At 44.4% G+C, this 27539-nt stretch overlaps 1 protein-coding gene across 1 annotated transcript in view; it reads right to left on the bottom strand.

The window, feature by feature from the left end:
• The window catches only part of arrb1 (arrestin, beta 1), a 261216-nt gene that overhangs the window by 135914 nt on the left and 97763 nt on the right, over positions 1-27539 (bottom strand). Inside the window, 4 exon segments of the mRNA XM_034168704.1 lie at positions 8443-8510; positions 20136-20179; positions 20182-20194; positions 20717-20913. Coding sequence (XP_034024595.1) covers positions 8443-8510; positions 20136-20179; positions 20182-20194; positions 20717-20913 — 322 coding nt within the window.

Here is a 27539-nt window from a genome sequence, read left to right as displayed (position 1 = left end):
TGAAGTCCACCACCAGCTCCTTTGTCTTAGATATGGTGAGCTGCAGATGGTTGAGTCCACACCGCTCCACAAACCTGCCCACCACACTTCTGTACTCCTGTACTAATATGAGCTTGTAGGAAGATGGGCTGAATGTCTGGCTAGCTCACGCATCCATTAGCTTTAGTTTAGCAATACCTGCTAAAGAAGATGGCTTTCACACTGTTGTTAGGTGAAAGAAGTCACATAGGGCTTGGTGCCCGGTTGTGGTAGCCAGCTCACAGTCGCCACTGCGAACTGTGAACCATTTTTCAGCCTTGGACATGGCTATTGATAGCCCTCCAAGCCCATGGGTGACTTCTACTCCAATCTCCAGGCCGAAATGCCGTGCATTAGTGATAGGGGATTCTGTCACCCGCAAAGTTAGATTACAGGCGCCAGCTGACGTTAAGTGCATTTCTGGGCCCAGAGCACCCGACATTGTCTCTCACCTTAGGGTGCTGACATTGCACAAGAATAGTCAGCCAAAAGAGCATGGCACTAGATATAGCCACAAAGTTTTTCATATAGGCACCATTGATTAGGATTAGGATGAAACACTTGGAGGTCACAAAAATAGAAATAGAGAGGACTTGTGATGTCACCAAAAACATGTGTCAGCATCATTAATTTCCATAGTCCAGCATTAGGGCTCTCCAACTGGTTCAAAATGCTGCAGCCAGACTTTTGACAGGAAGCAGAAAGTCTGATCACATTACATCCATTTTGCCATCTTTTCACTGGCTTCCTGTCCCTGTAAGATCAGATTTTAAGGTTCTACTATGAACTTAAAATGCGTATAATTAAGCCAAAGCCTTGGACCGAACATCGACACAGGTTGACATAAATTTTGAAGACTGCTCAGGATTTAAATTTCAAAAGAATGTTTATTGAACTGGGCGGGGACACCAGCAATCGCAACTTGATTGCAACAAAAGTCAAATAAGTTTGATTCAGAGAAATAATTTGGCAGGAAACATGGCCTATAATAAAATATTTTAATTCTGTATGTTATTTTCACACTTACGCAAATATTATACCTCAGATTTAAAGAATATTGGAGATTCTTGATTAATTTTGATGTCACAGATGACAGCCAATAAAAAAACCTGAGTGGCACGCTAAATGGCCAGTTTCAGCACTACGCACTACTTACTTTGAAATCCGAGACACATTTTCAGTCTATTGACTCGGTCGCACATCTGGGCTCTCCATCTACAGGGTCTTAGTAACGTGCTTAGCAACACCGGCTGGTGTGACAGTCATCGAGGTGGGTGGATTGTTTAAGTAGCGGACAGTTTTATTAGATGCAAGGTTTTTACATTTTAGCTACAGATTTAGTTTTTTAAATGCCTGGGCGATGCGAGGCAGTGGGTTGTATCAACAAAGCAAGAAAGAAAATTCAAATCCTTCACAATATTAAAACAAAATATAGAATGTAAAATTAGGGCAGCGTGGCCCTCTTTGGCACAGGCCAATATACAAATAATGAATAACCTCTTTGAATGGTACGTTCCAGCTTTCACCACATGAAATATGCATTCCATTGAAAGAATCATTATTTGTTTAATATAAACAGATCTTGTCATTTGATATTTTATTAATTTATAAACAACAGAAAAGGGACTTACATTTTGGTGTGCGTCACTGCTTTGATGTCAAGAGTCCAACACCAACTTTAAATCGGAGTCCAAAATTGTTCTCCGTCAACTTACGAAAAACAATTCTGATGATGTCGACCGTGATGCCGTGCACTGACTTCCTGTACAGACTGCTGTCTGCTTTCCTCACTCCAACGAACAATCGTGTCAGAAATTTGTCCAGCTTTTCATCCTAACTTCATTATCTTCATCCTAACAGCTCTTCATAACTCCAGACGGCTTCCAAGCATGGTGGATTTGGTTGTTTTTTTTGTGTGTGTGTGTGTGTGTTAGAAGAATTAGCACCAAGAATAGCTCCTTCAAATCATCATCCATCAGCAAAACAAACTCAGCCATGTTAGCTAAATGTGCACGTGGTGTGCGTGGGCGGTGGTCACAGAGTGCAATGGTACAAAATGTATGGAACCAAATTTGCACTCTAAATGGAACAGAACACAAATGGGATGAATAATCCATGTTATGTGACATACAAAGCACCAATCAAATGACAAGGATCCACTCAGCCATTTATAATATTTCATTACCCCATTAGAGCGCTTCGCTCTCAGACTGCGGCTTACTTGTAGTTCCTAGGGTTTGTAAGAGTAGAATGGGAGGCAGAGCCTTCAGCTTTCAGGCTCCTCTCCTGTGGAACCAGCTCCCAATTCAGATCAGGGAGACAGATACCCTCTCTACTTTTAAGATTAGGCTTAAAACTTTCCTTTTCGCTAAGGCTTATAGTTAGGGCTGGATCGGGTGACCCTGAACCATCCCTTGGTTATGTTGCTTTAGACGTAGACTGTGTTTCATAATTATTGTATGGCCTTGCCTTGCAATGTGGAGCGCCTTGGGGCAACTGTTTGTTGTGATTTGGCGCTATACAAGAAAAAAGTTGATTGATTGATTGATACAGCATTATGAAGACACACCAAGAGGATTATGCATCACATCGATCTACCGATCGATGTGATGCATAATACATCACATAGTACATGCATAGTACTTTGGGGGAAAATAATCAGCGTCCTGGGGCAGAGCAGCAATTCATAATGCATACGACATAAAATACAAGTTACTTTCATGAATACCTGGTGTTTCTATTAGGTAGGAATAAATATCAGGATACTGAACATCCGGCCATTGTGTATAATTATTTTTCCATCATCCAGCTTGAAGTTGGTACAGACAAGATGCCAGTCCTGCTGCTGCTAATGTGGTTTTATATCACTCCCGGGCAATATTATCCAAACTCTCTGAATAGTTGAAGGCCACACTAATGCCAGGTTCACACGGCAGGATAAGGCCGATATCGGACCCGAGCTTCCCCTTCCGACAATCTACACTCAACAAAAATATAAATGCAACACTTTTGGTTTTGCTCCCATTTTGTATGAGATGAACTCAAAGATCTAAAACTTTTTCCACATACACAATATCACCATTTCCCTCAAATATTGTTCACAAACCAGTCTAAATCTGTGATAGTGAGCACTTCTCCTTTGCTGAGATAATCCATCCCACCTCACAGGTGTGCCATATCAAGATGTTGATTAGACACCATGATTAGTGCACAGGTGTGTCTTAGACTGTCCACAATAAAAGGCCACTCTGAAAGGTGCAGTTTTGTTTTATTGGGGGGGATACCAGTCAGTATCTGGTGTGACCACCATTTGCCTCATGCAGTGCAACACATCTCCTTTGCATAGAGTTGATCAGGTTGTCAGTTGTGGCCTGTGGAATGTTGGTCCACTCCTCTTCAATGGCTGTGCGAAGTTGCTGGATATTGGCAGGAACTGGTACACGCTGTCGTATACGCCGGTCCAGAGCATCCCAGACATGCTCAAAGGGTGACATGTCCGGTGAGTATACCGGCCATACAAGAACTGGGACATTTTCAGCTTCCAAGAATTGTGTACAGATCCTTGCAACATGGGGCCGTGCATTATCCTGCTGCAACATGAGGTGATGTTCTTGGATGTATGGCACAACAATGGGCCTCAGGATCTCGTCACGGTATCTCTGTGCATTCAAAATGCCATCAATAAAATGCACCTGTGTTCTTCGTCCATAACAGACGCCTGCCCATACCATAACCCCACCGCCACCATGGGCCACTCGATCCACAACATTGACATCAGAAAACCGCTCACCACACGACACCACACACGCTGTCTGCCATCTGCCCTGAACAGTGTGAACCGGGATTCATCCATGAAGAGAACACCTCTCCAATGTGCCAAATGCCAGCGAATGTGAGCATCTGCCCACTCAAGTCGGTTACGACGACGAACTGGAGTCAGGTCGAGACCCCGATGAGGACGACGAGCATGCAGATGAGCTTCCCTGAGACGGTTTCTGACAGTTTGTGCAGAAATTCTTTGGTTATGCAAACCAACTGTTTCAGCAGCTGTCCGAGTGGCTGGTCTCAGACGATCTTGGAGATGAACATGCTGGATGTGGAGGTCCTGGGCTGGTGTGGTTACACGTGGTCTGCGGTTGTGAGGCTGGTTGGATGTACTGCCAAATTCTCTGAAACGCCTTTGGAGACGGCTTATGGTAGAGAAATGAACATTCAATACACGAGCAACAGCTCTGGTTGACATTCCTGCTGTCAGCATGCCAATTGCACGCTCCCTCAAATCTTGTGACATCTGTGGCATTGTGCTGTGTGATAAAACTGCACCTTTCAGAGTGGCCTTTTATTGTGGGCAGTCTAAGGCACACCTGTGCACTAATCATGGTGTCTAATCAGCATCCTGATATGGCACACCTGTGAGGTGGGATGGATTATCTCAGCAAAGGAGAAGTGCTCACTATCACAGATTTAGACTGGTTTGTGAACAATATTTGAGGGAAATAGTGATATTGTGTATGTGGAAAAAGTTTTAGATCTTTGAGTTTGTCTCATACAAAATGGGAGCAAAACCAGTAGTGTACGTTTATATTTTGTTGAGTGTAATTAAGGACGCCCCGACAATTGTGATGACGCTAAAGATAATCTTATCAGATATTCCTGCCATGTGTGGTGTGTTCAGAGCACTCTGATCTGCTCGGAAGGACGTCAGGAGCGCTCTGATAGCAAATCAGGGATATTCAACATGTTGTTTTTTTTGGCCCGATATTGCAGCGTGTGTTGTGTCCTCTGACCACAAACGAGCACGCAGTCTGCTGAATGTGACGTGTAGCCAATCAGAAAGCGAGGTGACGGACATACGAAGTGGAAAATAAAATCAAAACAGCTGTTCTGACTTACCAGAAGGTCCGGTGGTCGCGCTGTCTCCACTTCTTAAAGAACGCCTTGTCTTTTTCTTTTTGTATTCGTTTATTCCCGCTGTTTTAAATAGTCCACAAAGTACCTCCGTTTGTTTACTCTGAAGTCACGTTTAATCTCGAGAGATTTTTGCGAGATTTCCTGTCTGAACTGTAAATGATCATGTGTGAAATCTGTTCGTGTGTGATGTTGTTGTTATTACCGTGTGGCTTGACACCACACACTGTACGACCAAACCTGTTAGATCCATGATTTTTATCTTCACGTGTGTGGTCTCTCAGGTTTTGGAAACCTAAAGATAATATTAAAATCCTGTCGTGTGAACCAGGCTTAAGGTCCCAACAACAGAAATATAACTAAATTCAAACAAACAATTATTTATATCTGGAACTCAAGAGCAAATACCACTCCCAAATACACATTGTATGTATTTGGTGAAACACATCGACAGCTGCATACTGTCACGTCAGGGGCTGATTTTTTTAGGCGACTGACCTAATTAAACCCTACGTACCGGCCTGGGCTCTGCGTTCTCAGGGTACAGGACTACTTTGTGTCCCTAGGGTGAATAAAAAGTCTGTTCACAGAGCTTTTTCTTATCATGCTTTAACTTACCATCCCTGGTTCTCAAGACCAGGCACCTAAGTGGCGCTACTCTACTCTTTTCTACTCTCCTACTTTACTCTTCCTATTTAGATATACCTTTGTATACTGGCATAGTTCCACCTTAGAATTGGAATATAATATATAAGATATACCTTACTGAATTTTCATGCACCTGTTTTATGGAATGATCTCCCTATGGAGATAAAACAGTCTGATTCTGTGAAGTCCAGACTTAAGACACATTTATTCTGCCTTTCATATGGCTAGCATACTGGCATAGTATGGAACTATGTCACTCAGGAGGAGCTCGGAGTCGAGCCGCTGCTCCTCCACGTCGAAAGGAGTCAGTTGAGATGGCTTGGGCATCTTTTCCGGATGCCCCCTGGATGCCTCGCTGGAGAGGTGTTCCGGGCACGTCCCATTGGGAGGAGGCCCCGGGGAAGACCCAGGACACGCTGGAAGGATTACATCTCTCGGCTGGCTTGGGAACGCCTTGGGGTTCCCCTGGAGGAGCTGGGGGAGGTGTGTGTGGATCGGGAGGTCTGGGCAGCTTTGCTTGAGCTGCTGCCCCCACGACCCGACTCCTGATAAAGCGGTAGAAAATGGATGGATGGATGGATCCCCTAACAGCCTCCAGCTCTGCCTTTACTACAGCTGGTGCGCCAGTCTGATGCAGGGGTTCCTGAAATTGCTCCTTCCAGTGACCGATTACCTCCTCAGTTGAGGTCAACAGAGTCCCATCTTTACTCTATACAGCTTGGATGGTTCCCCATTTTCCTCTCCTGAGGTGCTGCACGGTCTTCCAGAAGCACCTTGGTGCCAACCGAAAGTCCTTCTCCATGGTTGCTCCAAAGTGCACCCACACTCGCTGCTTTACATCCCCCACAACAGAGGCTGCCATCCTTCGGGCCTGTCGGTACCTCGCAACTGCCTCCAGAGTCCTCCAAGATAACATATCCTGGAAAAACTCCTTCTTCAGTTGGATGGCTTCCCTGATCACCGGTGTCCACCATGTTGTTCCTGGTTTACCACTCCTTCAATCAATCAATCAATCAATCAATTTTTTTTATATAGCGCCAAATCACAACAAACAGTTGCCCCAAGGCGCTTTATATTGTAAGGCAAGGCCATACAATAATTATGTAAAACCCCAATGGTCAAAACAACCCCCTGTGAGCAAGCACTTGGCTACAGTGGGAAGGAAAAACTCCCTTTTAACAGGAAGAAACCTCCAGCAGAACCAGGCTCAGGGAGGGGCAGTCTTCTGCTGGGACTGGTTGGGGCTGAGGGAGAGAACCGGGAAAAAGACATGCTGTGGAGGGGAGCAGAGATCAATCACTAATGATTAAATGCAGAGTGGTGCATACAGAGCAAAAAGAGAAAGAAACAGTGCATCATGGGAACCCCCCAGCAGTCTACGTCTATAGCAGCATAACTAAGGGATGGTTCAGGGTCACCTGATCCAGCCCTAACTATAAGTTTTAGCAAAAAGGAAAGTTTTAAGCCTAATCTTAAAAGTAGAGAGGGTGTCTGTCTCCCTGATCTGAATTGGGAGCTGGTTCCACAGGAGAGGAGCCTGAAAGCTGAAGGCTCTGCCTCCCATTCTACTCTTACAAACCCTAGGTACCCCACTCCTTGAGGTACCTAAGAACTTCAGGCCACAGCTCCCTGCTGGAGCTTCAGCAATGGAAGCTTTGAACATGGCCCATTCTCGTTCAATGCCCCTAACCTCCACAGGGATGCCAGAAAAGCTCCGGTAGAAGTGTGAATTAAAGATCACTCTGACAGTGGGGTTCTCCAGACATTCCCAGTTCACCCGCACTATCTGTTTGGGCTTACCAGGTCTGTCTAAAGGCCTCTCCATTGTCTGATCCATCTGACCATCAGATGGTGATCAGTTGACAAACTCTGCCCCTCTCTAGACCCAAGATACAGCGTCAGATCAGATGATGCAATCACAAAATTGATCATCAACCTTCAGCTAAGGGTGCTCCAGTGCCATGTACACTTACAAGCATCTTTATGTTCAAACATGGTGATTGTTAGGGCAGTCCATGACTAGCACAGATGACCAATAACAAACAACCGCTTGGGTTCAGATTAGAGAGGCTATTCCTCTAAATCATGCCTCTCCAGGTGTCTCTGTCAATGCCCACATGCATTGAAATCCCCCAGCAGAACAATGATTTCCCCCACCGGAGGCACATACACGACTCAATCTAGGGACTCCAAGAAGGCTGAATACTCCAAACTGCTGTTCTGTGCATACACACAAACAACAGTCAGAGTTTCCTTCCACTCCCACAACCTGAAGGTCCAGGGAGGTGACCCTCTTTTCTCCCAAAGTAAATTCCAATGCAGCAGTGCATTGCCAGGAGCTCGTGAGTATCCCCAAACCCACCCGTTGCCTCACACCCTGGGCAACTCCGGAGAAGAATAAGGTTCAACCCTTATCAAGGAGAGTAGTTCCGGAGCTGAAGCTGTGCGTGGAGGCTAGGCCCTAAATGGTAGTGCTCCAGCACAATTTCCAGCTCCTTCCCCCACAGCAAGGTGACATTCCACACACCCAGAACTAGTTTCTACTGCCAGGGTCTGGTCCATCAAGGCCCTTGACTTTCACTGCCACCCATGGGACAGCACACCTCAGCGGTTCCACATGCGGGTGGTGAGCCCACAGGGTGGAGATGAAAAGTCCACATTGCCTTTTCGGGCTGAGCCCAGCCAGGCTCCGTTGCAATCCTGGCCACCAGGTGCTTGCTAACAGGCCCTCCCATCCAGTCCTGCCTTCAGACTGGGCTTCTTCCAGGCCGAGTCACATTCCCTCTACCTCATTTGTCCATGGAGACATTGTGAGTCCAATGAACCTTGATTTACAATTCATTTTCTTATTCAGCAGCATGATTTTACCTTTTGTGGATCTTTTCCTCTGCGTTTTCAGCACAGAACGCTTTCACTTCAAAGTCAACACCGCATGCCTGAACACACAGGAAACATGTTCTTCAGACATTTCTTCAAATTACAACAGAAAAACACGTCAGTCCTCAGGTTGATGTTAGTCCCCTGTTATGTTTTCTGGTGCATCCTGAGAATTTGTGGCATCACCAATAATATTATGGACATCATGTTCAGCCTGTACACAAGTGCAGGGTGTCAAAGTCCAACCCCATTGTCCACAATGTGGCCCTGGGTAAAGGATCAAAATTGCCTGTTGAGATGAAATATGGTGGGGAACTTGTGTGCCCCATGGGCTCTACAGTAACCATGAAGGCCCAACAGGAACTCTAAACACAAATGGTTAATGGGGTTCTGGTGAAACAAGAAGTCCTCAAGGGGGGATCAGGTAGAGGAGGTGATGGTTTGTAATCCAGTGTCTGAGAAGATGGATGAAGGTTGCAGCAGGTCCTCAGACCCTAATCGTCTGTATTTTCCCAGCCATCAGACCAAGATAAAGATTTGTCAAGGACCATGCATTTGTTGGCGTGCAACAGCATTCACACATTAAACAAACCCACACGCAGGTGTCTCAAGATCAACCCTGGATGCAGATTTTTTTTACACTCCACACCCACGAGTCTTTCAGCAATCTGCAATGAGGGACAAGGGTAGGATTGTGAATCTGGATGGCTTCTGGAAGGTGCGCTAGACAGAGTTTGCTTCACCTTAACCTGTCTGTATCATGTGTCCGGAAGGTCACCAGCTCTGTTAGAAAAACAAGAAAACAAGAACATACGAACCCTGATGGTCAACAAAATTTGCACCAGCCAGAAAGATGAGCAGCTCTCATCTTACCATACTGCAGAAACTTGAGCTCGTTATAGTTGCCTTGAGTGAAACAAGAAAAGCAGGATAAGGCCCGCTACAGGAGGAAGACGGGAGCTACACTTCATTCTTGAAAAGCTTCCTGAGGAGAAATGATGACTGCATGCTGTTGGTTTTGCAATAAAGAACTCTCACCTTTCAAAACTGACTGAACTCCCAGTGAGTGAATGCCATGCCACCATTATTACTGCTTCTGCACCAAAACATGATGCCGACCATGAAGAGAAGCTAATTTTCTATGCCAAGCTGGACACAATCCTATCTGCTATCCCAGCAACTGACAAGTTCATCCACCTCGGCTGCTTCAATGCCCCTATCACAAAGGACTACTGTTTCTGGAACAGAACAATCTTAAGAAATGGAGTGGGCAAGAGCAATGTCAATGGCACCCTGCTTCTCACAAAGTGCGCTGAACATAAAGTTGTCATCACCAATGCCATCTTCAGGCAAAAGCTAAAGTTCAAAGTCTCCTGGCAACACTCAAGGCATTGGCACCTGCTCAACTACATCATTGTCCAAATGACCAGAAAGATGTTTTGTCCATCAAGGTAGTGACTGGTGCAGACAACTGCTGGACAGATCATCTGATCTGCACCAAGATTTAACTGAACATTCACCCCAAAAGGAGGCCTGGACACTACAAAACTGTCAAAAGATTCAACATCACCAAGCTCAAAGACCCAGAAACAATGACAGAGTTTCAACAGTGCCTCATGAAAGAACTCCCAACGAAGCACTCTGTCCCTGGTCCTAAGCACTGAGAAGAGCTCAAGACAGCCATACCAACAGCCTGCCAAGAAACACTCTGACCAGAAGGGAAAGCACTGGGACTAGTTTAATGAGAATGACCAGATCCTCCAACGACTTACCAACCAAAAGCGACAAGCTTTCCTCAACCTCCATAAAGATCTGAGCTCACAAGAGAAAAAGTCTCAACTGCAGCAACACAAAGCAACTCCACAAAGTGAAACTTGTAAACTGAAAAAAATCAGTGGTAGATCAAGAAGGCTGCTGACATCCAAGGACTCACAGTCAGCAGTGGCTTTTTCAATACCAACAAAGCTATCGGTCCCTCCAACCAAGGACAAGCACCTCTTCGAAGCAAGGATGGCCTGAGCCTGCTGAAGACCTCTTGAACATGAACCCAGTCATTGTGGAGGAGAAAGTGCTCAGCAATTTAGCAAGACAAGACATTGTTGAATATCTCAGCTGAAATCTAAATTGAAGAAACTGTCATTTTCCTTAAAGTCATGATAAACAATAAAGCACTCAGGGAAGACAACATTCCTCTTGAGGTTTTAAAAGAATGAGGTCCTTTTCACTAACGCCAAATGCACAAACTAATCATCAAAATCTGGACACAAGAGTCACGTGGGACCGCTGACCATTATGGCCGCCTAAAGCAGAGCTCCTGAGAAATCAAAGCAGGTGACTGCTAACACTAGCAGTGACATGCTAGTTAGCCTAGCCACTGAAGAGGAGCCGGTTTCGGACACGGGCCACTCTACACCCATGGCAATGGACGCAATAACAGGACTGCAGTCTACTTTGGAAAAAGCAATGCGTGAAATGACTCAAGTGAGCAGCATTTTGCAAGATTTGCAGGTATATGTTTCTGCTGTGAAAGCTACGCAGGTTGGAATGGAGACCAACGTCTCATCACTTAAACTAAGAGAACTGGTGAGAAGCATTATTTCGGAGACACTGGACATTGATTTGTCGGATACTAAGCTGCAGCCAGTTCACCACACATCTGGCCCACTACCGAACGAGGGACAACCTCCGAGACCCATTATTATACATTTTCACACCTTCTTGGAGAAGGAGCGAGTCCTTGCAGCCGCAAGGCAAGGCACACGAAGCAGAGGGAGGATTCTGTGGAATGGCAGTAGAATCTCTTTCTTTCCTGACTTCAACAAGCATGTGGTGGAGAAGAGGAAAAAGTTTAATGATGTCAGAAAGAAGCTTCATGAGCTGGATATAAGAATTATGCTTGCTTATGCGGCTGTTCTCTGTTTTACATGGGAAAAGGAGAGGAAAAGTTTTGAGGATCCCCGGAAAGCAATGGAGTTTATTTCTAGTCATTAGGACAAGTGAGCGGAACCGTTGATGCCTTTCAACGGGAATATGACTGGGGTTTATTTTTATGTTATTTGTTTGTCCATCGGCAGTGGCTGATGGTGTAACACAGAGTGGAGTCACTGGACTTGGAGGCGGACAAGATGGTTACTCTTTGAAAACAAGAAATGGGGTGCATTTTGTCTTAGGGGGGATTTCTTTTGAGTTCCAGGGTTTCACGCAATATTAGTGTTTATACAGTGGGCAAGCACAAAAATGGGTAGAAAGGTGGGAGATTTGTGGAGGTGACCCATGGTTGCGCCTCACGGACCATTGAGAGAGGTAGTGGATAGGATGGTTGGCTTTTTATTTTATTTTTTTGGGAGGGGTGGGGGGGGGTTGACCATCTCAGATTATCTGCACAGTTTGGTTATTATTTTTATATGTTCTTAATGTGTTTTTGTTGTTGGGTTTGGTTGTTGTGCACAGACTTGAGTTTTATTACAGAAAACTACAATTGTTTTATGTCTCTCCTTGATTATAGTGAGGGCGCTACATTTGTTAACATTCAGTTAATAGTCATAAAAAGCAGCAATGGCTAAGAACTTCAGAATTATTACTTGGAATGTAAACGGTTTGTCCAATCCTGTTAAAAGGAAAAATGCCTTAGTTATCTAAACTCTCGAAGGGTTGATATTGCATATCTCCAGGAAGTGCATATGGCAGATAAAGAAGTGGTGTAGGTCACGTTTTTCACAGCTGTTTTAATAGTCAGAAATGAGGTGTTGTCATCTTGGTACATAAGAAGTTAAAATTTGAGAAATTAAATCAACACAAGGATGAGGAAGGCAAGTTAATTTGCATTGAAGCAAGGATTAATGGAAGCAGGGTTGATCTATGTAACATATATGCACCAAACATGAAAGATACCAAATTTTTCAAAAACTAATAGTATTCTGGGAGCACCTGGCGGGGAAAATTAATATTAGGAGGAGACTTCAACCAGGTTCAAGATGGCATATTGGATAAATCAAACTATACAAAGCGGGTCCCTAAGGATAGGCAGGCAATTCATCAGCTAATTGAAGCTCTAAATTTGGTGGATATATGGAGGCTTATCAACCCTAGAGAAAAAGAATATAGGTTTTTTTTCCCACAAGCACAAGTATGAGTGGTGACTGTGTTGATTGTAGGATTGGGGCCATTGCACTTACAGACCATGCAACTGTGGTGCTGGACATGATGCTTGGGGAGGAGGCAGCTAGGAGCAGTAGGTGGAGGCTCAGTACATCTTTATTTCGGGACCCAGGATTTACTGAGATGCTGAACATAGAAATTAAATCATTTTTCCAGATCAATACCAGATCTACAGAGAAATTTAGTACTGTGTGGGATGCTTCCACAGCTTTTGTTTGGGGCAAAATTATTGCTTACTCAAGCAAGAAGAAAAAGGCAGATAAAGCCCTTTGGTGTCCCTGTTGAAAGTGAAGGAAACTCAGTTGGCCACAAACTATTCTGAATCTTTATTGCGACAAGTCCGCAAGTTGAAATTAGATTTAAATGAAATTTATAATAAGGAGGCAGAATATGCACTCTTTAGAACAAAGGCAAATTTTTTTGAGAACGGGGAAAAAGCAAGTAAGTTATTAGCAAGACAAATGAAAAAGCAAGAAGCATCTTGTGTGATTCCTGGGATTAGAAATGAACAAGGGGAAGTAATAACAAAATCACATGAAATTAATCACAGATTCCAAAGATTTTACTCAAACCTATATTCTTCGGACACAGCACTAGATAAACAAAAAGTGGAAGATTTTTTTTGGCTCAGATTGATTTAGTTCCTCACAACAGGCTGGAGCAATAGATGCAGCAAAAACTGAAGCAGACGTTAGGTCGGCAATGCAGGCCATGAAAGTGAAAAAGTCTCCAGGAGTTGATGGATTCCCAATAGAATATTATAAACACAATTTAGACGTCTTGGCCCTGATATTAACAGAACTCTGCAGTGAGGCGGTATCGTTGGAATGTCTTCCTGAAAACTTTCACGAAGCCCTCAAAACATTAATTCTTAAGAAAGATAAGGACACATTAGATCATGGCAGCTTTCGTCCAGTCAGTTTAATTAAGGTAGACTGTAAAATTCTTACAAAAATATTAGCCATGAGAGTGGAAAAAGTTTTACCCTGCCTTATTCATTCTGATCAAGTAGGTTTTGTTAAAGGGAGGTCCTCTTCTGATAACCTAAGGAGGTTACTTCACTTGTTTTGGCAAAGTCATGAGAAAGACGTTCCGGTGGCTGCCTTCTCCCCTTGACGCAGAGAAGGCAGCCACAAAGAAGACTTTGATAAAGTCAAATGGAGGTTTTTGTTCTGTGTGCTAGAAAATTTTGGATTTGGGAAGGTTTTTTGAATTGGATTAAAATAATTTACGCAAAACCAAGTGCAGCTGTGGTCACGAATGGCCTGATTTCACAATGTTTCAGGCTCTTTAGGGGAGCTAAGCAGGGCGATCCTATTTCCCCAATTTTATTCATATAAAGTATGGAGCCACTAGCTGTTTCAATACGGAAGGAGACAAACATTAAAGGGGTTGTTGCTGGTGGTAAAGAACACAAACTTTTTGTTCACGCTGACGATATATTGTGTCTGGTGTCAGATCCTGTGGCCTCTACTCAGGCTATGGCTGTGTCCAAAGTATGCCAACCAGCTATGGTTAGTGCAGGTAATTTTAAGTGGCTTTCAACAGGCATGAAATATCTGGGTGTGAAATTAAGTGCTAACTTATGACAAATAATGCCAATCACATCAGTTTTACGCTGACCATCTATTAGTGGTTTTTCCTGATGCTTCTTTTTTAGTAGTTTAGTAAGCTTGTGAGTCCCCGGTGGTGTTTGTGTTACATTTTGTTTTGCATATGTTCTTTGTTAGTGTTTTTAGTGTTTTCATTGTTATTGTTGTGTTTGACTAACATGGACGCCCTTTCCTGTTTGCTGCAAGTCAAATCTACACTAGTGTTCAGAACAATAGTAGTGCCATGTGACTAAAAAGATTAATCCAGGTTTTGAGTATATTTCTTATTGTTACATGGGAAACAAGGTACCAGTAGATTCAGGAGATTCTCACAAATCAACAAGACCAAGCATTCATGATATGCACACTCTTAAGGCTATGAAATTGGGCTATTAGTAAAAAAAAAAATAGAAAAGGGTGTGTTCACAATAATAGTAGTGTGGCATTCAGTCAGTGAGTTCGTCAATTTTGTGGAACAAACAGGTGTGAATCAGGTGTCCCCTATTTAAGGATGAAGCCAGCACCTGTTAACATGCTTTTCTCTTTGAAAGCCTGAGGAAAATGGGACGTTCAAGACATTGTTCAGAAGAACAGCGTAGTTTGATTAAAAAGTTGATTGGAGAGGGGAAAACTTATACGCAGGTGCAAAAAATTATAGGCTGTTCATCTACAATGATCTCCAATGCTTTAAAATGGACAAAAAACCAGAGACGCGTGGAAGAAAATGGACAACAACCATCAAAATGGATAGAAGAATAACCAGAATGGCAAAGGCTCACCCATTGATCAGCTCCAGGATGGTCAAAGACAGTCTGGAGTTACCTGTAAGTGCTGTGACAGTTAGAAGACGCCTGTGTGAAGCTAATTTATTTGCAAGAATCCCCCGCAAAGTCCCTCTGTTAAGTAAAAGACATGTGCAGAAGAGGTTACAATTTGCCAAAGAACACATCAACTGGCCTAAAGAGAAATGGAGGAATATTTTGTGGACTGATGAGAGTAAAATTGTTCTTTTTGGGTCCAAGGGCCGCAGACAGTTTGTGAGACGACCCCCAAACTCTGAATTCAAGCCACAGTTCACAGTGAAGACAGTGAAGCATGGTGGTGCAAGCATCATGATGGGCAGTTTCTCCTACTATGGGTTGGGCCTATATCACATACCAGGTATCATGGATCAGTTTGGATATGTCAAACTACTTGAAGAGGTCATGTTGCCTTATGCTGAAGAGGACATGCCCTTGAAATGGGTGTTTCAGCAAGACAATGACCCCAAGCACACTAGTAAACCAGCAAAATCTTGATTCCAAACCAACAAAATTAATGCTTTGCAGATGTGAAGAAATCCTGAAAAACTGTGGTTATACAACTAAATACTAGTTTAGTGATTCACAGGATTGCTAAAAAAGCAGTTTGAACATAATAGTTTTTAGTTTGTAGCATCAACAGCAGTTGCTACTATTATTGTGAACACCCCCTTTTCTACTTTTTTTACTAATAGCCCAATTTCATAGCCTTAAGAGTGTGCATATCATGAATGCTTGGTCTTGTTGGATTTGTGAGAATCTACTGAATCTACTGGTACCTTGTTTCCCATGTAACAATAAGAAATATACTCAAACCCTGGATTAATATTTTTAGTCACATAGCACTACTATTATTCTGAACACTACTGTAGCTACGGGTACAAATAAAGTCACCTGAACCTGAACCTGAATCAATATAACTTCTCTCCTCACTAAAATCAAGAATAGCCTAGAAAAGTGGAAAAATGTTGAATTTAATGCTCTGGGGGAAGATTAACGCTATAAAAATGGTTATTGCACCACAATTCAATTATTTGTCAATGATGCTTCCAATTTCAATATTTGGAGAATATTTTAGGCAATACAATCAAATGGTAACTGATTATCTGTGGAATGGCAAAAAACCAAGGATAAAATTACAGATGTTGTATATAATAAGAAGGGATGGCGGGTTCTCGTTGCCAAATGTGGAGCTGTACAACACTGCCTTTGAGATGAGCAAACTTGTGAATCACTGCAAAAGGGGGATACTGATATTGGATGGATAGCTATTGAGCAGGAGACTACCGCCCCCTTTAGTCCATTTGATCTTCTGACACAAAAAAATCCATGCAAAGGCCAAGAGCCTAATCCAATTTTACAACATTCTGAAAATGTTTGGACTAAATTGCATAAGCTTTCCCCTTATAAACAATTATATTCATCACTTTGGAACAATCCAGTAATAAAAATTGGAGGGAAAGTTGTTTTCTGGGCTTCCTGGCTGTCTAGGGGCATCAGAAGCATATCGGACCTTGTTGAGGACAAAACAATTAAAGCTTATCTGGATTTCAAAACAAAATTTAATTTGGGAAATAAATCTGAATTTGGGAAATATCTGGAAATAAGAAGTGGTTTGAGTAAGATACTTAAGCATATATCTGATCAAGACAATGTTGTACAGACTTACCTTAAATTACCCCAAATTCTCAGTCAGCCTCGATGTTTTATAAAATGTCATCTAGAGCAATGTATGATAAAAGTGAGAGTCTAAGACTTGTTTGGCAGAGGGATCTGAATGAGGACATTGATAAGGACTTATGGTATATGATAATCTCCTGTCGGATGGTTCACAGGAGAAGCATGAGGAAAACTCACTCATTATAAGATTCTTCATAGATTCTATTATACACCTACACGACTTTTTGAAATGGGCATCCTTAAAAATAATATGTGTTGGAAGTGTAACCATCAAGAAGGTACTTTTATTCATGCTATGTGGGCTTGTCCTGTGGTTCAACCATTTTGGAAAAGAATAATTAAAACGTTTGAGGGATGGTTGGGGACACGCTTGCCTGAGTCTGCTCAAGTCTGTCGGTTGGGAGACAGAACCTGTCTTCCCAATATTGCTAAAGGTAGTAGCTGCTAACAGGCTTTGTTCTAGCTGCTAGAGTTATTCTTCGAAAGTGGAAAAGTCCAGAGGCTCCTGTCTTTAAGGAATGGGTTAATTCCATGACGGATATACAATAGCTTCATATGAACTTTTGGTTGCCAAACTGCAGAAACAGAAAGAATCATAATGCAAGTCTGGGAAGTATTTAGATATTACCTAAGGAGTTAGACAAATTTTGTTTTATTTCTGTTTAATTTGGTATACTTGTATTTTGGTTTTAATGTACATTTGGAGTAGTGTTGCTGTTGTGTTTAGTCTATGCTGTTCTGTTTTTGTTTTGTGTTAAAACTGAATAAATACTTTAATAACAAAAAAAATCTGGACACAAGAAGAAATACCAGCAGACCTGAAAGACTCAATGATTGTCACCATCTACAAGCAGAAAGGAGACAAGTCTGACTGTAGAAACCATTGCAGAATCTCCTTACTGTGTACTGCAGGAAAGGTTCTTGCATGGATTGCCAACAACCATCTGAGACCATGAACAGAAGGCATCCTTCCTGAAACCCAGAGTGTTTTCTGACCATCAAGAGGGATGGAGAGGTGATGGTCTAGTGGTTAAAGCATTGGACTTAAGACCAGAAGATCCTTGGTTCAAATCCCAGCCTGACTGGAAAATCACTAAGGGCCCTTGGGCAAGGTGTGTAGTGAGTACCTTGTGTGGCAGCACACTGACATCAGGGTGAATGTGAGGCATCTGATGCAGATGGAAAAGTGCTATATAAATGCAGTCCATTTACCATTTACCACAGACATGCTTTTCACTGTCTGACAATTGCAAGAAAAGTGCTGAGAGCAACTCCAACCATTGTACCTCACCTTCATTTAATTATTTATTTTTCATTTAACCTTTTTTTAGAGAGCTCTCCTTTACAAGGAAGACCTGGACAACTTTTGTTTTTTTTTTTTAAGTTCCCAATCCGCCTAACATTGACTTGACACAGGCGTTTGACAGCATGTCATGCCCACTTCTGTGGGAAATCTTGAGCAAAATGTGCTGTCCAGAGAAATTCATCAAGATCCTGAGGTTTCTACACAATGACATGTCTGCCAAAGTTCTGGGAAATAGCACAAAACCTGAAGCCTACAGTGTTCAATCAGGAGTGAAGCAGTGCTGCATCACCACCCCTATGCTCTTCATCATCTTTGTGGCAGCAATCCTCCACCTGGTCAAGGGCAAGGTGCTGCCACTAACTTACACCATGTACAGAATGGATGGAAAGCTCTTCAACCTCAGCTGACTGAGAGCCAAGAAGAAATTCACCTCCACTTTGGTCCTGGACTTCCAGTATGCTGATGATGGCAGTGTGTCATCCTTTATGGAAGAAGGTCTTCAGAAAATCCTTGAAACCTTTGACAAGGCCTATACCAAGCTTGGTCTTCATATCAACCTCAAGAAGACACAAGTCCTTTATCAGCTTCCATCCAACGTGGTCAAACCTAAGATCCCTGCTGTGAAACTGCACAGACAGGTCCTGCAAGACGTTACCCACTTTCAACACCTGGGCAGCCATGGGTCATCAAACGCCGGCATCGATGACAAGTTCCAACATTGACTCAAGTGTGCATGACCTGCCTTTGTCCAGCTTCGCACCCATGTTTTCAACAGCAGAGACCTTGGGCACAAGACAAAAATGCTGTTGTCATGCCAACCCTGCTGTACAGATCTGAAACCTGGACCACCTACCACCGCCACCTAAAGACCCTTGAGTAATTTCACCAACACTGCCTGAGGAGCATTCACCTCCGGTCGGAAGACTACAGTACCAACATCAGTATCCTGGCTGAAGCCAAGCTCCAGAACAAAGAGTGTGTCATCATCAAGAACCAGCTTCGGCGTGGAGTCACGTCATTAGGACAGATGACAGCACAACCTCAAGAGCCGCTCCAGTGACTGGAAGACCTGGGAAGAACAAAGGAGGGACCAAGGGAGCTGGCAAGTAATGATCTACATGGGAGTGGAAGTCTTTGACAAAATGCAGACAAACAACACAGAGAAGAGGAGGAGAAAAAGGAAGGTGAGAGAGCAAGACCCTGACCAACAGAAGCTTCCCACAGCAACCACATGCAGCGTCTGTCAAAAATAGTACGCGCTGACAGTGGGCCGGCTAAGTCATCTCAGTGTCCACCATTCCATCCAGGAGTCAATCAAGAGATGATCTTCCTCATGGTGGAGGGATTGCCACGACGACTGCTGTTGGTGCTGTACTGAGTAGGGACAGAGTCTCTGACGTTTTTTCACAGTGAACACTGATATTCCACTGGGATGTGTTCTGGCTCCTCTTCTGTTCAGTGCTTGTATGGACTAGGTGTTGGGTAGAGGCATGGAGTCCAGTGACTGATCTTGTCTTTGCAGATGATGATGTGATCTTTATGGTCTCAATGGATACCCTAATTGCAGTACTTTCCAATGCTGACTTATGGAGGATGAAGTGTCAATGCTGTCAGCAACCCCTAACCAGGAGTAATCTGTCCCCTGGAGAACCACTTACAATCCCTGGGATCTAGTTTAATATCATGCCCAGGACATAAGGGACTAGATCAAGGTTAAACCTGAAATTTCTCGTTAATTGAAAATCTGAAAAGTGTTCAGTTGGAGTAAAGCAGAGCAGGTGGATCTGTGGGTAAGAGCTGGACTATCAATGTTCAGACCAGGATTTGATTCCAGGTGCATGATTCCGTGGACAAGACCTTGTCCATCATCCCAGTCTGCTCAGCTGTAAAAGTGTGCCGGGCATGGATGCAATTGATATAAGCACACACATCAAATCCAGGCTTGAGTCTCCCATGTGCTTTCTGCCAAACTGTAGCTGAAATTTCAGGTCAATACTTCTTGGGCTCATCATGAAGCTGTGGAACAGAAGATGCAGCAAAGTTTCTCCAATCACAGCCACAGAAGCCTAGAATTCCAATACAAGCACCACACACTGACAAATGTGTAGTTGCTTCAGTACAAAACACAAAGAACCAGAGGGCACTCACCTTCCCCGTGTCATCAGGTCCCGGCTGCAAGGTGACAGAACACGCAGGTTCAGAGGGATCTGGCAGGGAAAACACAAAGCAAAACCCCTGTCAGGACTTGATTTCCCTGAAGATGACTTCTTGAGCTGGCAAACTTCAGTGTGTCAGGATTACAGGTTGACTTTAAAATAAAAATCTGAACTGCTCCAGAATCTGAACTGCTCCAGAATCTGAACTGCTCCAGAATTGGAAAGGTTAGAAGTTACTCACCTTGAGGCAGCTTTGTTATGATTTGGCACTATATAAATGAAAGAAATTGAATTGAAACTGAAATTGAATAGAGATGGTTAAAAGACTGTAATAGTCATTGTGTACATATGTTAGAAGATGTTAACATGGTCCCAAACATGAGGTTTGGTGGTCGTTGTCTCTTTCTACAGCTACCCAAAAGATCACAGCTGAATATGTAGACATTTTTATGTGGCTACACAAGAAATGCTGTGGACCTAGTAATCTCTACAGCTGGCAGGTCTGCCGGGCTGAAGGACTACAGGTTTTCCTGAACCCTAGCAAAAACTCGTGAGCTTCTGCAGCCACAGTACCTCAAAGGTGAATGGGTAGGCATGTTCTCCAAGCTTTTTGATCAGACGTTCCTGAAGACGAGTCAGACGCTTCTTCTCTTCTGGCAGTGGAGGAAATGCCTGCACATTGGCCACAAACAGGTCTTTACGAAAGGTCAATCCCAGGACATCCAAGTCCTCACGGCCGTACCGGAAAGCACACGTCAGCGTCACAAACACTGACACACAAAAACACAAAATCCCATTGGACAATGACATACTGACTGATGAAAATGTATTCCCTGTGCTAGGCAATGCTAACAGTTTCACTCAGGTTTAAGCTATAATAGCTATTCTAATGTTTTCCCTCTGCCAAGTGACTGTGCTCAGTTAGGCTGTTTCTTTTAGATTCATCTGTACTAGGCTGTGCTAGAATTTCCCCTCTCTTGTAAGACATTGTGATGACCTAGGCTAACAGTTTCACTTAAATTTAAGTTATCCTAGGCTATGTTTACATTTTCCCTCTGCGGGAGTAGAAAATGAAGTCTGTAAGTTATTGTGCAAAGCTAGGCAAACAGTTTCACGCAGTTTCAAGTTACGTGAGGCTATGCTAACATTTCCCCTCAACGGTGAGTCATGATGCTGAGTGAAATTTGAATGTGGACACACTTGTTTTCAGTGTGTAAGGCTCGTGGTTTAACGTGACCCTGAGTGAAACAAGGGATAAGCTGAAAGGACTTACTTACTATAATGATGCCTTTCAATATTTAAGATAACAGGAAAAGTATGTGCTGTGTATATGTTTGATGTCTTCAGTGAATTAAGTTGAACTCCTGCACATAAACAATATTGTCCTTTGGGGACAGCAAAGCTCTATTCTACCACTGTAGTCCATGTTGTCAACATCACTGGCATTGAAGGTATCATCGGCGTCACTGGTCTTTAAAAGAACAAGCATGCCATCACCCTCACTGGCTTTTAAGCGAACAAGGATGCTGTCAGCCTCACTGACCTTTAAGGGAACAAGGACGCCATCAGCTTCACTGACCTTTAAGAGAACAAGGATGCCATCAGCCTCACTGACCTTTAAGAGAACAAGGATGCCATCAGCCTCACTGACCTTTAAGAGAACAAGGATGCCATCAGCCTCACTGACCTTTAAGAGAACAAGGATGCCATCAGCCTCACTGCCCTTTAAGAGAACAAGGATGCCATCAGCCTCACTGCCCTTTAAGAGAACAAGGATGCCATCAGCCTCACTGCCCTTTAAGAGAACAAGGATGCCATCAGCCTCACTGGTCTTTATGAGAACAAGGATGCCATCAGCCTCACTGCCCTTTAAGAGAACAAGGACGCCATCAGCCTCACTGGTCTTTATGAGAACAAGGATGCCATCAGCCTCACTGACCTTTAAGAGAACAAGGATGCCATCAGCCTCACTGCCCTTTAAGAGAACAAGGATGCCATCACCCTCACTGGCTTTTAAGCGAACAAGGATGCTGTCAGCCTCACTGACCTTTAAGGGAACAAGGACGCCATCAGCCTCACTGACCTTTAAGAGAACAAGGATGCCATCACCCTCACTGGCTTTTAAGCGAACAAGGATGCTGTCAGCCTCACTGACCTTTAAGGGAACAAGGACGCCATCAGCCTCACTGGTCTTTATGAGAACAAGGATGCCATCAGCCTCACTGCCCTTTAAGAGAACAAGGATGCCATCAGCCTCACTGCCCTTTAAGAGAACAAGGATGCCATCAGCCTCACTGGTCTTTATGAGAACAAGGATGCCATCAGCCTCACTGCCCTTTAAGAGAACAAGGACGCCATCAGCCTCACTGGTCTTTATGAGAACAAGGATGCCATCAGCCTCACTGACCTTTAAGGGAACAAGGACGCCATCAGCCTCACTGACCTTTAAGAGAACAAGGATGCCATCAGCCTCACTGACCTTTAAGAGAACAAGGATGCCATCAGCCTCACTGACCTTTAAGAGAACAAGGATGCCATCAGCCTCACTGACCTTTAAGAGAACAAGGATGCCATCAGCCTCACTGACCTTTAAGAGAACAAGGATGCCATCAGCCTCACTGACCTTTAAGAGAACAAGGATGCCATCAGCCTCACTGCCCTTTAAGAGAACAAGGATGCCATCAGCCTCACTGCCCTTTAAGAGAACAAGGATGCCATCAGCCTCACTGCCCTTTAAGAGAACAAGGATGCCATCAGCCTCACTGGTCTTTATGAGAACAAGGATGCCATCAGCCTCACTGCCCTTTAAGAGAACAAGGACGCCATCAGCCTCACTGCCCTTTAAGAGAACAAGGATGCCATCAGCCTCACTGCCCTTTATGAGAACAAGGATGCCATCAGCCTCACTGCCCTTTAAGAGAACAAGGATGCCATCAGCCTCACTGGTCTTTATGAGAACAAGGATGCCATCAGCCTCACTGCCCTTTAAGAGAACAAGGATGCCATCAGCCTCACTGCCCTTTAAGAGAACAAGGATGCCATCAGCCTCACTGGTCTTTATGAGAACAAGGATGCCATCAGCCTCACTGCCCTTTAAGAGAACAAGGACGCCATCAGCCTCACTGCCCTTTAAGAGAACAAGGATGCCATCAGCCTCACTGCCCTTTAAGAGAACAAGGATGCCATCAGCCTCACTGGTCTTTATGAGAACAAGGATGCCATCAGCCTCACTGACCTTTAAGAGAACAAGGATGCCATCAGCCTCACTGCCCTTTAAGAGAACAAGGATGCCATCAGCCTCACTGCCCTTTAAGAGAACAAGGATGCCATCAGCCTCACTGCCCTTTAAGAGAACAAGGATGCCATCAGCCTCACTGCCCTTTAAGATAACAAGGATGCCATCAGCCTCACTGCCCTTTAAGAGAACAAGGATGCCATCAGCCTCACTGATCTTTATGAGAACAAGGATGCCATCAGCCTCACTGGTCTTTATGAGAACAAGGATGCCATCAGCCTCACTGACCTTTAAGAGAACAAGGATGCTGTCAGCCTCACTGGTCTTTATGAGAACAAGGATGCCATCAGCCTCACTGCCCTTTAAGAGAACAAGGATGCCATCAGCCTCACTGCCCTTTAAGAGAACAAGGATGCCATCAGCCTCACTGCCCTTTAAGAGAACAAGGATGCCATCAGCCTCACTGCCCTTTAAGAGAACAAGGATGCCATCAGCCTCACTGGTCTTTATGAGAACAAGGATGCCATCAGCCTCACTGGTCTTTATGAGAACAAGGACGCCATCAGCCTCACTGCCCTTTAAGAGAACAAGGATGCCATCAGCCTCACTGCCCTTTAAGAGAACAAGGATGCCATCAGCCTCACTGACCTTTAAGAGAACAAGGATGCCATCAGCCTCACTGCCCTTTAAGAGAACAAGGATGCCATCAGCCTCACTGCCTTTAAGAGAACAAGGATGCCATCAGCCTCACTGACCTTTAAGAGAACAAGGATGCCATCAGCCTCACTGATCTTTATGAGAACAAGGATGCCGTCAGCCTCACTGACCTTTAAGAGAACAAGGATGCCGTCAGCCTCACTGGTCTTTAAGAGAACAAGGACGCCATCAGCCTCACTGCCCTTTAAGAGAACAAGGACGCCATCAACCTCACTGCCTTTTAAGAGAACAAGGACGCCATCAGCCTCACTGACCTTTAAGAGAACAAGGACGCCACCAGCCTCACTGACCTTTAAGAGAACAAGGACGCCATCAGCCTCACTGACCTTTAAGAGAACAAGGATGCCATCAGCCTCACTGACCTTTAAGAGAACAAGGATGCCACCAGCCTCACTGCCCTTTAAGAGAACAAGGACGCCATCAGCCTCACTGACCTTTAAGAGAACAAGGATGCCATCAGCCTCACTGACCTTTAAGAGAACAAGGATGCCATCAGCCTCACTGACCTTTAAGAGAACAAGGACGCCACCAGCCTCACTGCCCTTTAAGAGAACAAGGATGCCATCAGCCTCACTGACCTTTAAGAGAACAAGGACGCCATCAGCCTCACTGACCTTTAAGAGAACAAGGACGCCACCAGCCTCACTGACCTTTAAGAGAACAAGGACGCCACCAGCCTCACTGACCTTTAAGAGAACAAGGACGCCATCAGCCTCACTGACCTTTAAGAGAACAAGGACGCCACCAGCCTCACTGACCTTTAAGAGAACAAGGACGCCACCAGCCTCACTGACCTTTAAGAGAACAAGGACGCCATCAGCCTCACTGACCTTTAAGAGAACAAGGATGCCACCAGCCTCACTGCCCTTTAAGAGAACAAGGACGCCATCAGCCTCACTGACCTTTAAGAGAACAAGGACGCCATCAGCCTCACTGACCTTTAAGAGAACAAGGACGCCACCAGCCTCACTGACCTTTAAGAGAACAAGGACGCCACCAGCCTCACTGACCTTTAAGAGAACAAGGACGCCATCAGCCTCACTGACCTTTAAGAGAACAAGGATGCCATCAGCCTCACTGACCTTTAAGAGAACAAGGATGCCACCAGCCTCACTGACCTTTAAGAGAACAAGGATGCCACCAGCCTCACTGACCTTTAAGAGAACAAGGACGCCATCAGCCTCACTGACCTTTAAGAGAACAAGGACGCCATCAGCCTCACTGACCTTTAAGAGAACAAGGATGCCACCAGCCTCACTGACCTTTAAGAGAACAAGGATGCCACCAGCCTCACTGACCTTTAAGAGAACAAGGATGCCATCAGCCTCACTGACCTTTAAGAGAACAAGGATGCCACCAGCCTCACTGACCTTTAAGGGAACAAGGACGCCATCAGCCTCACTGCCCTTTAAGAGAACAAGGATGCCATCAGCCTCACTGACCTTTAAGAGAACAAGGATGCCACCAGCCTCACTGACCTTTAAGGGAACAAGGACGCCATCAGCCTCACTGCCCTTTAAGAGAACAAGGATGCCACCAGCCTCACTGACCTTTAAGAGAACAAGGACGCCATCAGCCTCACTGACCTTTAAGAGAACAAGGATGCCACCAGCCTCACTGACCTTTAAGAGAACAAGGATGCCACCAGCCTCACTGACCTTTAAGAGAACAAGGATGCCATCAGCCTCACTGACCTTTAAGAGAACAAGGATGCCATCAGCCTCACTGACCTTTAAGAGAACAAGGATACCACACTGAAAAATGACATGGCTATTGAATGGCTCTGGGGTGCATGCATACACAGCGACCTGTCAGAGAGTTTGGCATCTCGTGTTTTAATGTGTTGGTTCCATACTTATAGAACTGTGATACAAAGGGAAAAGATCTATATGCCAGACATTAAGGATGGGACAGAGGAGGCTGTGCTTTGCCTGCAGAACTGCTATGACTGCACTGATTGGGACATGTTCAAAGAAGCTTGCAGTGATGATCTTGATGAAGTTGCTGACGTAGTGTATTCGTATGCCACCTTTTGCAGAAATATGATCATTCCCTGTAGGCTTCTGTGTAGGCTCTCAGTTGTCCAGGTGGTTTCCATAGTAGAGAAGCTTAAATCTTCGACTGGACTGGATTGCTTGACGCGAGGACATTTTGCTTCTAATCGCAGAAACTTCAACTAAATTTCTTGCTGTGGTAGTCTGACTTCTGTCTTGACTCTTGTAGAGAAAAATAACAGAAGCCAGCAAAGCTGGAGTTTTAAACCTAACCAGACTCCTCCTACTGAGAGGCAGACTGCTATTTGCTAGTGACTAACAATTGTTCTAATTAGCACTTATTGTGCTCTAGTTAGCACCCTCCTAATGACAGGGCAGCTGTCCCTCCTAATGATGGGACTGATGCCTCTATAAATTGACTCTCCTGACGACGTGAATGACTCATTACCATGAACAAAAGACTGAAACTGCTTTGACCTGAGTACCCCATTGTAAACAGGGGACAAAGTGTGTCTCACACCCCCTCCCTGGTTAAGGCTGGTTTTCAACTGTTTCACATACAAAGCTTCCTTAACTCCCCTATCAAACCATTTCTTCTCTGGCTAGGATTTTAACTTCCTTGTCCTCAAACGTGTGGTTAGTGTCTTTAAGGTGGAGATGAACTGCAGACTGAGGTCCACCGGCGCCCTCTCTGCGGTGCTGGTATAGCCTTTTGTGCAACCGCTGCTTAGTCTCACCTATGTAGTATTTGTTGCAGTTTTACTGACATCTGATATGATACACTACATTGCTCTGTTTGTAACTAGGGATACTGTCCTTAGGGTGAACTAATTTCTGTCTCAAGGTGTTGACTGGTTTAAAGTAAACTGGGATTTTGTGCTGTCTGAAGATCCTCTGTAGTTTTTCCCCTACTCCTGCTAAATAAGGGAGAGACACTCCTCTTCTTCTTGTCTCCGTCTCCTGTCTGTCTGGTCTCTTTGTTCTCTGGGACTTCTGCACTTTGTCAAGGGACCATCGTGGGTACCCACATACTGTGAGGACTTTCCGGACATGTTGTTGTTCTTTAGCCCTTCCCTCTGTAGTTGTGAGCACCTGTAGGGCTCTGTGGTGAAGAGTCCTGATCACCCCGAGTTTGTGTTCAAGGGGGTAGTTTGAGCCAAAGAGCAGATATTGGTCAGTGTGAGTGGGTTTTCTGTAAACCCCTGTCTGGAGCTGCCTGTTCTCTCCAATCGTAACATCACAGTCCAAGAAGGCTAAATGGTTGTTTGTGGCATCCTCACGTACACACACACACACACACACACACACACACACACACACACACACACACACACACACACACACACACACACACACACACAGTTGTTATGTGAGATCTGAAATTTTGAAGACAACGGAGCATGACCTTGATCCCATGCAGTTTGCTTATAGGCCCAACAGAGTTGGGCCT

Source organism: Thalassophryne amazonica, chromosome 4 (assembly GCF_902500255.1).
Source record: "Thalassophryne amazonica chromosome 4, fThaAma1.1, whole genome shotgun sequence".
In the NCBI taxonomy this organism is placed as follows: Eukaryota; Metazoa; Chordata; class Actinopteri; order Batrachoidiformes; family Batrachoididae; genus Thalassophryne; species Thalassophryne amazonica.
The sequence above is the reverse complement of the archived record's forward strand: the minus strand, read 5'-3'. Positions and strand labels throughout refer to the sequence as shown.